General features: G+C 42.6%; 1 protein-coding gene across 3 annotated transcripts in view; it reads right to left on the bottom strand.

Annotated features, from left to right (window-relative positions):
• TANK (TRAF family member associated NFKB activator) overlaps positions 1 to 16,578 on the bottom strand; it is a 105,818-nt gene that overhangs the window by 26,587 nt on the left and 62,653 nt on the right. For all 3 annotated transcript variants that reach the window (XM_069733036.1, XM_069733034.1, XM_069733037.1), the window contains exons 2-5: positions 7,752 to 7,853; positions 7,528 to 7,677; positions 6,911 to 7,016; positions 4,387 to 4,517 (exon numbers count right to left, since the gene is read on the bottom strand). In XM_069733036.1, coding sequence (XP_069589137.1) covers positions 4,387 to 4,517; positions 6,911 to 7,016; positions 7,528 to 7,626 — 336 coding nt within the window. In that variant the 5' untranslated portion in view covers positions 7,627 to 7,677; positions 7,752 to 7,853. The remainder of the gene's footprint in view (positions 1 to 4,386; positions 4,518 to 6,910; positions 7,017 to 7,527; positions 7,678 to 7,751; positions 7,854 to 16,578) is intronic.

The raw sequence follows: 16,578 nt of genomic DNA, 5'->3' as shown, positions 1-16,578 counted from the left end.
TATATATATACACACAATCTATATACATCAGCATCAAATAAACTGTAAACTAACTGAATGTGTGACCAAACTCTAACCGGAGTACAGGAAACTGTCAGATATAATAGATAGATAGATAAATAGATGATAGATAGATAGATAGATAATAGGTAGATAGATAGATAATAGATAGGTAGAGGATAGATAGATAATAGATAGATAGATAGATGGATGGATACATAGATAGATAATAGAATCAATACTATATCTGATCTTTTTAATCATAGACCTGAGACAGGGACAAGGGGGCATCCTCTACGACTGGAGGAAAAAAGGTTTAAGCATAATAACAGATGCGGGTTCTTTACTGTAAGAGCAGTGAGACTATGGAACTCTCTGCCGTATGATGTTGTAATGAGTGATTCGTTACTTAAATTTAAGAGGGGACTGGATGCCTTTCTTGAAAAGTATAATGTTACAGGGTATATACACTAGATTCCTTGATAGGGCGTTGATCTAGGGAACTAGTCTGATTGCCGTATGTGGAGTCGGGAAGGAATTTTTTTCCCCAATGTGGAGCTTACTCTTTGCTACATGGGTTTTTTTTTTTGCCTTCCTCTGGATCAACATGTTAGGGCATGTTAGGTTAGGCTATGGGTTGAACTAGATGGACTTATAGTCTTCCTTCAACCTTAATAACTATGTAACTATGTAACTATAGAGGAAACAATCCTGCACCGCTGCAACACCTGAGCCCAAATATCCACTGCGTGTGATTACCACGTCAAATACACTTCCCTTTTGGATTCACGGGTGCCAACCCATGTAAACAATTGCATAAATCCATATACTGAAGAGCAAAAGGGTGGCACTCACTGTTTCTAAAATCCAATCTTTATTGTAACAAATTAAAACATCTTCAGCTGGGGGGGTAGAACGGAAAGAAAAAAATGGCCGACAGCCGTTTCGTGCTCCCTTACACTTCAGGACCTGTAGAAGCGCAAAGGAGCACGAAACGGCCATCATCTGATTTTTTTCCCCGTTCTACCCCCCTGCTGAAGATGTTTTAATTTTTCACAATAAAGACTGGATTTTAGAAACGGTGAGTGCCACCCTTTTGCTTTCAATATATGAATAGATAGAGAGATAGATAGTAGATAGATAGATAGAAAGATAGATAGATGATAATAGATAGATAGATAATAGATAGGTGATAGATAGATACTAGATAGATAGATAATATATAGGTAATAGATAGATAGATAATAGATATGAAATGTCTGGATAAATGGAGGTATAGGTGATATGAGATAGATAAGAGAAATAGATATGAAGATAAATGCATCTTATCTCTTTCTTGGGACTTTATTATTGTTTACAATAGGAGCTGAAGTTTGTAGAGTCTTTTTTAGAAATAATAGTTGAATATATGGAAAAATCTGTGCCTTGGTATAAATAATGTATCATGTTTGCGGTAATGTATATTCTACCCCATAGGAATCACCAATCCTCATTGTATTGATGTTTCTTTATACTTTTACACTGCACTTTATTTACTCATTATAATACTGTATTTGTTCTTCACTGCTGGGTCTCAGGTTGGGTAAACCTCATCTCATATTTGAGCCATATCTTTGGCACATGTTGCTTGTGTACTGTATATGTCAAAGATATTCACAGAAATCGATTTACCTGAGTGAGATGAAAATAGTGTTCAGTTTGGTGTAACAATTGGCATTTCCAGCTCCTGTGTGTTACCGCGAGTCCGTCAGTGCGTTGTGGATCAGAGTTTGTTTTCTTATTTCTCTTTTTCCTAATTCTCTTCCATGTTAGTGTTTGACCCAATGAATATTGAGCTAAGCATGAGGTCAAACATCAGCTTAGAGGAGTTCAGAAGAGAAATAAGCCTTTACTCACTGACAGAATCCCTGTCTGCTCCTTCTGCAGTTTGTTATCTACTGTGTGATACATAGAGGCCAAAAAATGAAGCTCCGTGCATTGCTATTTCCCTGTGGGAACTTTCCCTGCTTTGAGCGTGGTTACCCGTAAAGGGATTTTTCCACTTTTCCGTAAATACAGCTTTGTAATATAGTTGATGGACTACTTCCTCATCATTTCAAAATTCTCTATTATCAGCGAACAGAAACATCCATTGTCCCCCACCCAAAAGACTAAGGCTGGTTTCACATTTGCGTTTAAAAACACAGAGTTTTAAACGCAAACGCATTTGGTGAAAAAACTCGTTTAAACGTGGCGTATTTTAGGCGCATGCGTTTTTGCATGTTTTAACACAAACGCGGCGTTTTGACGCATTTACATGCATTTTTTCCTGCGTTTGCGTTTTTGAAACGCATGATGAGAAGTGTGTGACAGCTGCCAATCATCAAAATCAACTAGAAAACCCACTATAAACAGAAATACCTAGTGTTAGGGTTAGGGTTAGGATCCCTAGTAACCCTAGGGATCCTAACCCTAACCCAAACTCTAACCCTAACCCTAACACAAACCCTAACCCTAACACAAACCCAAACTCTAACCCTAACCCTAACACAAACCCTAACCTTAGCCCTAACCCTAGGGATCCTAACCCTAACCCTAGGGATCCTAACCCTAACCCTCAGGGTTAGGGTTAGGATCCCTTAGGGTTAGGGTTAGGGTTGGGGGGTGGCTTATCAGTGTGTATTCTTGTTTTTTTATATAAAAAAGCATGCGTTTAAAAATGCATGCAAACGCATGTGCTTAAAAACGCATGCGTTTACATAGACATCAATACGTTTTTTTGCCGCAAAAAACGCATGCGTTTTTTTGCGGCAAAAAAACGCCGCTAGAAATTATTACATGTTGCATTTCAACACAACACAACACAGAGAAAATACGCATGCGTCGTCAAAACACGTCAAAACGCATGCAAAAAAAGCATGCGTTTTTAATGTTAAGTATAGGAAAAAAACGCATGTGTTTTTTTTGTTTTTTTTTGCGCAAAAACGCAAAAAAAAAAGCAAATGTGAAACCAGCCTAAATGTCAGGTTCAGATATAAAAAGCGCGAGTTTCCATTCAATGACAGCAAGCTGCGTTCTGGAAAGCTACGAGAGACAAATTAACCCCTTCATGTTACGGCCAATTTCCATTTTTGTGTCTTTGCTTTTTCGTCCCCTTTTTCCCAGAGCCATAATTGTTTTATTTTTCTGTACACATGACAGCTTGATTTTTTGTGGGATGAGTTGTACTTAATAACACAATTCATTTTACCGCATTATGTTCCGGGAAACAGGATAAAAATTCCAAGTGTTGATGAAAAAAAACGTTATGAGTCCCAGAATATGGTGAAATAACCCCCCCAAAAATATATTTTTTTTGCAAACTTCTGATTTTTCTTCACCACTAAATTTACAACACAACTGCACATGTTTGGTATCAGCGGAGGAGGAGAATCATACTGCTAAATCATTTTTATATCAAAATGTATGCCGTAAAAACAATTCTTAAAAAACAATGTTAAAATTGCATTTATTTTTCGGTCAATGGAGCTGTGTGATGGCTTATTTTTTATGGTGCGAGACAACGTTTTTATTGATACAATTTTGGCATAGATGTGACTTTTTGATAACTTATTACAGCATTTTTTGTGGAATTGTAGCGACCAAAAAAAATGTATATTTTTTTTCGTTTACAGGGTTTACCGGGTTAATTATGGTTATATTTTGATAGATCGGACTTTTCTGGCAATACCAAATATGTTTTTTTTTATTATCTATAGTTTAATGGCAGAAAAGAGGGTGATTTGAACTTTTATGATTTTTTTTTTCATATTTTTTTTTTAAACTTTTTTTTTTTTACTTTCCACTATTCCTGTTAGTCCCCTTAGGGCAATACCACAGCATTCCTGAATTTAGTAAAAAATCTTGGTCTTCTTTGAAGCCCAGACAAGTAGGGAGGTCGTCAACAGACCCCCTGGTTTCATAAAAACCCCTTTGGCGACTTGCGATCACGTCATGTGTGCGCCAATGGGTAATACACAGCCAGGATGGGCCGGGTAATGGGGCCGGGCTCACCCCGTGTGTCCGCACCATAATCCTACTTCCGACTTGCACCGTACATGTACAGCGTCAGCACATGTCGTGTAAGTGTTAAATTAGAAAGTTACAAGAGCTATATTTCGAGCAACCATCAAAGAAAATCTGACACCAGATTTCACACTACAAAGTGAATAGATTATTAAATAGATCTCTTAGATCTGATGAGCCTGGTGTATTTACTTAGATAATCAGTGCCAGAATGTCTGTAATAATCCTTCCTGAAAGTATCGCGCAGTCTCTCTCCACCCAGCCTTACTGACAGATCCTCAGTGTCCCTCCTCCCTGTTGCTGCTGAGACCTCACATTGCGCATGCGTTATCATTTTGTTACCTTGAAGAGCTTTTCCCGCTGCTGACTGACTTTGAGCTGTTCTTGCAGACTTTCGAGGGAAGCCGTCTCACTTTTCCAACCATCTGAATTCTCCAATTTGGGGGATGTAGGTGGCGCATTAAACCCTCTTCCTGAGAATGAAGTGGTGTTAGTTTTAAGGTCTCCTGTCAATTTTGGCTTTAAAGGGGGGTCGTAGAGGAGTTATCCAGGACTAATTTTTTTTTTTTTTTTACTATGGACCTAAGAACTAACAGACAGGTATTTGCTATCTACCTGCCTGTTCTGCCCAGTGTTGATCTCTGACGCTCCTGTTGGCGATTCTGCTTCTTCTGCTGACGTCACCTCGACAGAGTAGTGGCTTCTCTTCTGTTTTGTTGATGGGTCGTGACTGCCGATATCATGCCGATAGGCAGGGGAAAGCTGGCAGACAAACTTCAGGAAGCTGGCTTTCAATCAGCATGATGTCACCAGTCACACCACGTCGACAGAGCAGCCCGGAAGAAGAAAAGATGCTCTGTTGACGTGGAGCAGCTGAATCGCCGGCAGGAGCAGCCGTAGTACAAAAATAATATAGTTCTGGATAACCCTTTTATTGGGAGACCCCCACAGTATGATCTAGTGTAGGGATGTCAAACTGAATTACACAGAGGGCAAAAAAAAACTTGGACAATGTCGTGGGCTAATCCTGATATTTAATAATAATAAATAATACAGATAAAGTTTGATAGCAACAAAAGTGCCGACCAAAGTATGATACCCCACATTGAATTCCTTCACAGTACCCTCCACACGCACAGTATGATAACCATACTGTATGCTCCCAGCAAAGTATGGTGACCCATCACAGTATGATGCCCCAACCATGATCCCCACACTGCCCTCCACACAGTATATTAGGCCCCTCATAGTCCTCCATACGGCATAATGGGCACCACATAGTCCTCCATACAGTATAATGGCCCCACATACTCCGCCATACAGAATAATGGGCCCCGCATAGTCCGCCATACAATATAATGGCCCCACATAGTGCTCCATACAGTATAATGGGCCTCACAAAGTCCTCCATACAGTATAATGGGCTGCACATAGTCCTCATACAGCATAATGGGTCCCACATAGTCCTCCATACAGTATAATGGCCCCACATAGTCCTCCACACAGAATAATGGACCCCGCATAGTCCGCCATACAATATAATGGTCCCACATAGTGCTCCATACACTGAAATGGGAAAGTCTGCTATTATTTTGTAATGGGGGGGACATACAGTATATCAAACTGATTTTACAAAACTCTTGAAGCAAAGTTTTAGAGTATGTGCACAAGTTAAAGGGACTCTGTCAGCTCAAATTGGCGGGATATTAAAATGATTTCTTACCGGTCAGATTGGCGGTCCTCTTTATTTCTCCACCCCGTCCGTCCCTGTTTTCCGCATTTTTTTTGGGAATAAGAGTGGCTCGTGCAGGCAAAGCCGAAAAGCACTACTGCGCATGCGCCCACGCACTATGTCCCGGAACACAGCGAAATACTTCTGGGACATAGTGCGTGGGCGCATGCACAGTAATGCTTTTCGGCTTTGCACGCACTAGGGCAAAGCATACTGCGCGTGCGCCACCGAAGACTGCATGGCGCACGCGCCAACTATGGCGCACGCATAATCTTATTCCTGAAAATAATGTGGAAAACAGGGACGGACGGGGTGGAGAAATAAAGAGGATACGCCGCCCATCTGACCGGTAAGGCTACTTTCACACTGGCGTTTTTTGCAATACGTCGCAATGCGTCGTTTATGGCAAAAAACGCATCCTGCAATGTTGTTTGCAGGATGCGTTTTTGCCCCATAGATTAACATTAGTGACGCATTGCGTTGCATTGCCACACGTAGCAACTGTCGTGCGACGGTTGCGCCGTGTTGTGGCGGACCGCCGGGAGCAAAAAAACGTTAAATGTAACGTTTTTTGCTGCCGATGGATCGCTTTTTCCGACCGCGCACCTCCGCCCCCACCTCCCCGCACCTCACAATGGGGCAGCGGATGCGCCGGAGAAATGCATCCGCTGCACCCATTGTGCGGCGCATCAAACGCTGGCGTCGGAATCTCTGCCCGACGCATTGCGACGGGCAGATTCCGACGCTAGTGTGAAAGTAGCCTTAGAAATCATTTTAATATCCCGCCAATTTGAGCTGACAGAGTCCCTTTAAGTATTTGGTGCAGAAATTTCTGCATAATTTCTGCATCTCTTAGCAGGAAAAAATGCGTAAATTAGGCGCATTTTTGCTGTGTTTTTGTTGTGTTTTTTATTTGTGTTTTAGGTGCAGATTTTTCTTCACTTGTTAGAATTGACATCTGCAAGTCTAATATAAGCATTGTGTGCACGAGACTTCAGGAATCTCATTCACTTTGCTGGCATCAGGAAACCCTTCATCAGGACACCCTTCTGGTTGTGTGACAAAACTGCCCAGATAAAAAAGCGACAAATCTGCAACATGTGCACAGGCCCTTACAGATCATATTGGTTTTACCTGCTTCAGAAAATGACAAGAGCTTCGTTGACAAGACCGAAATGTGGTTTTTCAAGCATGCTATCTGTTCCTCCTTATCAAGTAACTGCTTCTCAAACAAATCGGTCTAAAGAAAGCAGGAGAAAGATATGATATGATCAGAGGGAAGAAAGTAGCCAAACGTCTCATGGCCTACCTAAAAGGAGACCCTGACTCCAGCGACGTGTCACTTACTGGTCTGCCTAGTGCAGTTTTGATAAAAAATTCACTGTTTTCTCTGTTATAGATCTACCAGTTCTCTCAATGCTGAGCTGTGTATAACCCCGCACACACCACTGATGTGTTGAAGCTGCCAATCAGGTGTGGGGGAGTGGCTGGACTACCTGACAGCAGCTCTACTAGTCCTCTTGTGATAATCTCCTGGTGATAAAACACTGATTTTATCAAAACTATAGTAAGCAGCCCAGTAAGTGATACATTGCTGGAATCAGGGTCTCTGTCTCTACAGTATGCTGCTATCATAGGTGACAAAACATTTCCTGTCTTGTATAAAACATATTTCTGAGGGAATAGTGATAACAAACTTGTTTTTTTTTTTTGCCATCCCCGTCCCCACACAAGGCAATGCTCCTTCATACCCTTTGCTGTAGTTCCTTCCTGGCTCGTTCCTTATCCATACATGCCTGACGATATGCTTCGTAGGCTCTATTAAGTTGATCTCCTGTGTTTTTATCCATATTTCCCAGTTCTGTATCATCACTAAAAAGGGTGTGGGAAATGATAGCGACCTGCAAAGATGAGAGAACAACAGGGATGAATCGGGGGATGTCACTTATTACATAATATCCCCAGGTCGACTCACCTGAAAAGTATGTAAAAGCTAAAGTTTCCAGTGACACTTCTGAGAATCTCCCTTCCTTAAGTCATTCTTGGGTGATGTAATGAAGTTATGTTTGTTTTCTATCTGTAAATATTACAAAGGTTACAATGAAGCGAGAGGAGTTAAGAAGCCGTGATGAAGCCATTGTAGTAAAGAAAAACAATTCTTGGCGAAATTTTGGCGTGTGATCGTCTACTTCTAGAACGACATGTTGCTTTGAATGTATAACTCTTTTACATACAATACAGAGAGATTGAGGTTCGAAAATGTAATTTTTATTTTACATTCACATGAAATTGGTGCATCATAGTCTAGGGAGACACGAGCATATTCCTTGTCTTCCGAGGGAATCGGATCGATTTTGCACATCACATTCTGATCTGAGTGTGATCGGATTCTCTCAGATGCGGAAAAGATGGAGAAAAAAAAACTGGTTTGTGGAAATCGGACTGCACTCGGATGGCTTCTGAGTGCAGTCCGATTTCCACAGACCAGTTGGTTTCCATGTTGGATAGTACTTGTTCAATTATTATGGTTGTCGTTTCCCCATTTTAGTCATTTTAGAAACATAATCTACATCTGATTGCTTGGAGATCTCACCCCTGGCGGTAACCTCACCAATCATGAGTAAGGCTGGTTTCACACTTGCGTTTTTTTTTTTTTTGCGTTTTTGCGGTAAAAAACGCAAAAAAAGCATGGTGAAAAAACGCATGTAAACGCGTGCAAACGCCGCGTTTTTTTGACACATGCGTTTTTGCATGTGGTGAAAAAAACGCGGCGTTTTAACGCGTTTACGTGCGTTTTTTCATGCGTTTGCGTTTTTTAAACGCATGCAGATAACTGTGTGACAGCTGCCAATCATCAAAATAAAGTAAAAAACTCACTATAAACAGAAAGAGCTAGGGTTAGGGTTAGGGGTAGGGATCGTAACCCTAATCCTAACCCTAAAGGGATCCTAACCCTAACCCTAAAGGGATCCTAACCCTAACCCTAAAGGGATCCTAACCCTAACCCTACCCCTAACCCTTCTGGTTTCTGAGTGGTTTTTTTTGTTTTTTTTTAATAAAAACGCATGCGTTTTTAACGCATGCAAACGCATGTGGTTAAAAACGCATGCGTTTACATAGACATCAATGCATTTTTTTTGCCGCAAAAAAATGCCGCAAAAAATACTACATGTTGCATTTCTGCAACACAACGCATGCATAAAAAACGCATGCGTTTTTTTCACCCATACTTAACATTAAAAACGCATGCTTTTTTTGCGTTTTTTACCGCAAGTGTGAAACCACCCTTAAGGGGGTCTTATTTCCTCGAATTGAAAGAGGTCAGCAATCACCCTGAGCTTCAATTTAGAGATCATTAAGATTAAATCAAAATGTTGCCGACTTGCCGAGACAACTTTTAGATACAGCAATTGTCTATCGCCTATGAAACCAGCATTAATCAAATTTTTTAAAAATATTCTTTAATTAAAAAAAAAAAAAAAAAAAAAAGATATTCACTTTTACATCCAGTACCCGACATGAATGAGGAAGAGAAAACATTGAAGGTGGTTACACACTGATGGGAAATAATTCACAAACAATGTGGTGTACGGTCACGTGGAGATGACTGTGCGACTTTCTAGTTGCACCATTTTCTTTTTTTATATTCTCTTCCTGATGTCTGTGGAAAAACAAAACATTTTCACAACCTTCACAGGCTGAGAACCGTTGAACGTGTCACGTTTTTCAAAGCAGGTGTCTGGAAAAAATGTCCACAGTAATGTTTTTTGTCTGCGGCGAAAAACCGGACAGCGCCAGCGCTTCTGGCTTTTTGCTAAAATGGAAGGTGCCGGATCCGGAAAATGATGGATTCCGGCACCGGATTCCGTTTTTTTAAACTGAGCATGCTCCATTTTTTTTAATCCAATTATTTGGACATGCTAGTCGAATCCGTTGAAAAAACGGATCCGTCGCATCAGTTTTTCCCAATCTGTGACGGATCCGTTTTTTTCATCATTCGATGGATTGTGCCTGACGGCAAAAACCTGAAGTGGGAGCGAGCCCTTAGACAAGATTCTGTGAGCCAAACCACTGTTTCTTCCTCTGAGGTTGTGTGCACGCAACGTCTTTTTCAGGGGATTCCGCCTGAAAAAGCGTTTCATAAAATGAACATACTGCACAGCAATGTCAAAACGACATTGCTGTGCACATGTTCAGTCTTTTGTTACTTCTTTTAACTGTTTCAAGGTTCGGAGACCATGGAATAATTAAAATAGTCAATACGTCCATTCTTCGGGAGGCAAGATAGGGAAAAGACACCGGTGGTGGAGCCGCCACAAAATTAAGCGCAAAAATGTCGTCTGAGCAGTTCTAGGAAAAAAAGACGGCAACTTTTTCCTGAAGTGAATATGCCTGGGAAATATTCTAAGCAAACAAAAGCACCACAAACCGACCAAGCAGTCCAATAAAATAATTTAATTTTATTACTATATAATTATTAAAAAAGTTATGAAGAGGGAAAATAAATACAGGTCAAAAAATATATATAGGCCACAATGCCAGAATCCAAAGAGGTACAAAAACAATTGTATATAGAAAAACAAAGGACGCACACTCAGGAGAGCAATGTAGTGTAACTCAAACTGAGTGAACCAGGGGTGTATAAAGTAGTATAAAAGCTGTAGGGATCATAAATCCATTGAATGGTAAGTTATGTTGATGGGAGAATCACAGTGGGTGTCACTACACGGCCCTAGTGCAAATAGTGAGTATAAAGTGCCAGAAACATATAACTAGTCGATAAAAACAGGTCAATAAAAGCAAAATCGACTAGTTATAGGGCAGCGGAGAGACTCGTGATTCTCATGTCCAGTGCTTGGCTTTAGGGGTTTTTCAAGATCCTAAAATAAATTGTCCAGAAAGTGGAAATGGTCCAGAAAGTGGAAATGGTATTAAAGGGATTGTCCAGTGAATCGAGTTATCACCTATCCTAAAATTAGGTGATAACTTACTGGTCACTGAGGGTCCAAACAGCTAGAATGACCCTGCAGTTCTCCTGCTCTACCGCCGCACCGTTCCCGATGGGCAGGAATGTGGAGTCGGAGTCGTGGAGTTTCAGTCAGTGTCTATTTTGGTGGAGTTGGATTTGGAGTCAGTATAAAATTGACCAACTAAGACTCCTAAAATATATAATAAATTGGTTTCAGTAGTACAGTGCAGGATGCGATGTAATTTTTTTCATGAGAATTTGGGAAAGTTCTGAAATGTAATTTAAAGAGATAAAATTTCCCGTTTTGCCGATCAGTCCAGGATCCAGCAGGTCCACCTATGGGTGGCACGGTGGCGCAGTGGTTAGCACTGCAGCCTTGCAGCGCTGGAGTCCTGGGTTCAAACCCCACCAAGGACAACATCTGCGAAGAGTTTGTATGTTCTCTCCGTGTTTGCGTGGCTTCCTCCGGGTTCTCCGTTTCCTCCCACACTCCAAAGACATACCGATAGGGAATTTAGATTGCGAGCCCCATCGGGGACAGCGATGATAATGTGTGCAAAATGTAAAGCGCTGCGGAATACGTTAGCGCTATATAAAGATTATTATTATCCTGTGTATAGGTAAAAAGTTGTTTTCAACTGGTCAACCTCTTGTTGTGTATTAAGCGTAGCACAGCTCATGAGTAGACGGGGACGTCATCACATCAGGCACGTAAACGAGACAGATGGTGACCACCGATGCGCTGTTAGTTTAAACGCGAGAGTGTAGGTCATTTTGCCATTTTATACCATTCCTCTTCTGTGGCCTAAATGCTTATTAACTTGGAAAACCCCTTCAAAACCTTCCTATAGTGACTGTGAGAAGTTTTACATTTCCGACCTTTGGATATAATAAAACAGTAAAGATGCTAAAATCAGGGAGGAATAGAAAAACAAACCATAGTGGAAACTTGCACAATTTGTATTAAGTAGTAATTTAAGGAGTTGTCCTTTTACTTTTATTAAAAAGGTCATCTGATGAGAAGCCGATCGCAGGGTTTGCTGCTGCTTGGATCTAGTAGGTAACATTTACCATCTGCTTGGGATTTTTTCTGCATCTGCAGAAGATTCACCCAATGCGATGCCGTCAGTCATCTATCGCTGATCCTGCAGAGAGCTGTAAAGTTGTAATTTTGGCACAACCCCTGAAAGGTTATTTCCTAAGTGGAAACCCTCTGTGGCATCGGCACACAGCCTATTAGTGTAGAGGGGAATGTCCAGCTGCCATAAATGCTGTGACAATAATCAAGCTTCAGTTTTTCGCTCTTATGATTCACTTGATTGATAGCAGTTATTTAAAGTGATCATCCCAGTAGCAGGGTCGGACTGGCCCACTGGGATACCGGTGAAATCCCCGGTGGGCCCCGAGTAGTACAAAGAGGAAACCATTAAAACCAAAGACGGCAGATTTTTTGTGTGTAGATTTTAATGCCAAAGCTACATTCCCATGTGCGAAATCACAGGGTTTTTTTCTGCCACATTTTTGTCTTTGTTTTTGGATGGGCATTGATTGGCTGCAGTGACTGCTCACAAAACATTAATTGACAGCCGGCACTGCAGCACAACATTGCAGAGTGAGCTGCTAATCAAAGTGCTGTAGTGAGCCGCTGCTCAGAGTATAGCACATGTGAGCTCCATGCACGTCCCCATGATTGAAAGCCAGCAGCTCTTGGGAGAAAATAAGTTCATTTTCTCCCAGTAGCCGCACTTTCAGTAAGGTGGTTAGGCATTATTGTAACTCTATTACCTTCATATGATCCCTATAACGGCAAGTAAATAGCGTTTTCCAAAGTGACAACTTCCCCTTAAACATGTCTATCATGGTAATTTCTTCTCATGGTGCCATTCTAATCCTCTTATTAAGGCCTCATGCACATGTCCATTTTTTCCATGTACAAAAAAATCAGACCAATTATTCTGATCAGAGTTTGATCAGAGTGTGGTCTGAGTGTCATCCGCTTTTATTGTCCATAGAAAAAAAAAGTTTCTATACCTTCTTTCAGAAAGATTGTGAAAATCGGACCGCAAGCAAACGTCATCCGAGTGTGGTTCGAGTTTTTCACTCTCCCATTGACTTCAATGATTGGTTTTGATCCAACCATTGGACATGCCTCTGCGATCCTTTGTGGACTGCTCAGTCCGTGAAAAATCAAGGACATGTGAATGGCTCCATAGGCTATCACAGGTACGAGTGAGAACCGCGGATAGCACTCGAATGAGGATATTGGATGCCTAAATGAGACCTAATTCTCAGCACTTGCTGATTGATGGAGGCTCGGCCTTTAGGATCTAAACTGCTGGCTGTAATCAAGGGTCTGCAGCTTCCACTAAGGGCTCAATCAAATGGAAATCGCACCTATTATAGTAGATGGGGTAATTCACATCAGTGTATGTTTGAGGACCAAGTGGTCTGCATCATGGAGACATGTCTGATTTTGATACGAGTCTCAGGTCAAACTCATAAATGCAAGTCCGTGTGTCCGTGAATAGGGATGAGTGGACCTGTGGAAGTTTGAACTGTACCTGAACTTGAACCAGAACCTGAAAACAATGGAGACCCAAAGTTAGGATCTGGAAAAAAAAATTTTCTCTTCTCTCTCCTCTGTCTCCTCTCTCTCCCTCCTCTCACTCTCTCTTCGCTCTTTTCTCTCACTCTCCTCTCTCACTCTCCTCCATCTCCTCTCTCATTCTCCTCCATCTCCTCTCTCATTCTCCTCCATCTCCTCTCTCATTCTCCTCCATCTCCTCTCTCATTATCCTCCATCTCCTCTCTCATTCTCCTCCATCTCCTCTCTCATTATCCTCCATCTCCTCTCTCATTCTCCTCCATCTCCTCTCTCACTCTCCTCCATCTCCTCTCTCATTCTCCTCCATCTCCTCTCTCATTATCCTCCATCTCCTCTCTCACTCTCCTCCATCTCCTCTCTCATTCTCCTCCATCTCCTCTCTCATTCTCCTCCATCTCCTCTCTCATTCTCCTCCATCTCCTCTCTCATTCTCCTCCATCTCCTCTCTCATTATCCTCCATCTCCTCTGTCATTTCTCCTCCATCTCCTCTCTCGCTCTCCTCCATCTCCTCTCTCACTCTCCTCCATCTCCTCTCTTATTCTCCTCCATCTCCTCTCTCATTCTCCTCCATCTCCTCTCTCATTATCCTCCATCTCCTCTCTCATTCTCCTCCATCTCCTCTCTCACTCTCCTCCATCTCCTCTCTCATTCTCCTCCATCTCCTCTCTCACTCTCCTCCATCTCCTCTGTCATTTCTCCTCCATCTCCTCTCTCACTCTCCTCCATCTCCTCTCTCGCTCTCCTCCATCTCCTCTCTCATTCTCCTCCATCTCCTCTCTCGCTCTCCTCCATCTCCTCTCTCATTCTCCTCCATCTCCTCTCTCATTCTCCTCCATCTCCTCTCTCATTATCCTCCATCTCCTCTCTCACTCTCCTCCATCTCCTCTCTCATTCTCCTCCATCTCCTCTCTCATTCTCCTCCATCTCCTCTCTCATTCTCCTCCATCTCCTCTCTCATTATCCTCCATCTCCTCTGTCATTTCTCCTCCATCTCCTCTCTCGCTCTCCTCCATCTCCTCTCTCGCTCTCCTCCATCTCCTCTCTCACTCTCCTCCATCTCCTCTCTTATTCTCCTCCATCTCCTCTCTCATTCTCCTCCATCTCCTCTCTCATTATCCTCCATCTCCTCTCTCATTCTCCTCCATCTCCTCTCTCGCTCTCCTCCATCTCCTCTCTCATTCTCCTCCATCTCCTCTCTCATTCTCCTCCATCTCCTCTCTCACTCTCCTCCATCTCCTCTGTCATTTCTCCTCCATCTCCTCTCTCATTCTCCTCCATCTCCTCTCTCACTCTCCTCCATCTCCTCTCTCACTCTCCTCCATCTCCTCTCTCACTCTCCTCCATCTCCTCTCTCATTCTCCTCCATCTCCTCTCTCATTCTCCTCCATCTCCTCTCTCATTCTCCTCCATCTCCTCTCTCACTCTCCTCCATCTCCTCTCTCATTCTCCTCCATCTCCTCTCTCATTCTCCTCCATCTCCTCTCTCACTCTCCTCCATCTCCTCTCTCATTCTCCTCCATCTCCTCTCTCATTCTCCTCCATCTCCTCTCTCATTCTCCTCCATCTCCTCTCTCATTCTCCTCCATCTTCTCTCTCATTCTCCTCCATCTCCTCTCTCATTCTCCTCCATCTCCTCTCTCATTCTCCTCCATCTCCTCTCTCATTCTCCTCCATCTCCTCTCTCATTCTCCTCCATCTCCTCTCTCATTCTCCTCCATCTCCTCTCTCACTCTCCTCCATCTCCTCTCTCACTCTCCTCCATCTCCTCTCTCATTCTCCTCCATCTCCTCTCTCATTCTCCTTCATCTCCTCTCACTCTCCTCCATCTCCTCTCTCATTCTCCTCCATCTCCTCTCACTCTCCTCCATCTCCTCTCTTATTCTCCTCCATCTCTTCTCTTATTCTCCTCCATCTCCTCTCTCACTCTCCTCCGTCTCCTCTCACTCTCCTCCATCTCCTCTCACTCTCCTCCATCTCCTCTCTTATTCTCCTCCATCTCTTCTCTTATTCTCCTCCATCTCCTCTCTCATTCTCCTCCATCTCCTCTCTCACTCTCCTCTCTCATTCTCTCTCACTCTTCTCAATCGCATCTATCTCTCCTCTCTCACTCGCCTCTATCTCCTTTCTCTCCTCTATTTCTCCTCCATCTCCTCTCTATCTCTCCTCTCTCACTCTCCTCTCACACTCTCCTATATTTCCTCCCTGTCCTCTCACACTCTCCTTCCTCTCCCCTCACACTCTCCCCTCACACTCTCCCCTCACACTCTTCTCTTGTCTGACTTTCCCTCGAACTCCGAAAATTAAAGCTGTTCATTTTTCAGGGATTATAGGACCTGATAAACCTCCATCAGTAAAACTTAGCAACATAGTAACATAGTTAGTAAGGCCGAAAAAAGACATTTGGCCATCCAGTTCAGCCTATATTCCATCATAATAAATCCCCAGATCTACGTCCTTCTACAGAACCTAATAATTGTATGATACAATATTGTTCTGCTCCAGGAAGACATCCAGGCCTCTCTTGAACCCCTCGACTGAGTTCGCCATCACCACCTCCTCAGGCAAGCAATTCCAGATTCTCACTGCCCTAACAGTAAAGAATCCTCTTCTATGTTGGTGGAAAAACCTTCTCTCCTCCAGACGCAAAGAATGCCCCCTTGTGCCCGTTACCTTCCTTGGTATAAACAGATCCTCAGCGAGATATTTGTATTGTCCCCATATATACTTATACATGGTTATTAGATCGCCCCTCAGTCGTCTTTTTTCTAGACTAAATAATCCTAATTTCGCTAATCTATCTGGGTATTGTAGTTCTCCCATCCCCTTTATTAATTTTGTTGCCCTCCTTTGTACTCTCTCTAGTTCCATTATATCCTTCCTGAGCACCGGTGCCCAAAACTGGACACAGTACTCCATGTGCGGTCTAACTAGGGATTTGTACAGAGGCAGTATAATGCTCTCATCATGTGTATCCAGACCTCTTTTAATGCACCCCATGATCCTGTTTGCCTTGGCAGCTGCTGCCTGGCACTGGCTGCTCCAGGTAAGCTTATCATTAACTAGGATCCCCAAGTCCTTCTCCCTGTCAGATTTACCCAGTGGTTTCCCGTTCAGTGTGTAATGGTGATATTGATTCCCTCTTCCCATGTGTATAACCTTACATTTATCATTGTTAAACCTCATCTGCCACCTTTCAGCCCAAGTTTCCAACTTATCCAGATCCATCT

The sequence above is a fragment of the Ranitomeya imitator genome, chromosome 7 (genome assembly GCF_032444005.1).
Source record: "Ranitomeya imitator isolate aRanImi1 chromosome 7, aRanImi1.pri, whole genome shotgun sequence".
NCBI lineage: Eukaryota > Metazoa > Chordata > Amphibia > Anura > Dendrobatidae > Ranitomeya > Ranitomeya imitator.
The sequence above is the reverse complement of the archived record's forward strand: the minus strand, read 5'-3'. Positions and strand labels throughout refer to the sequence as shown.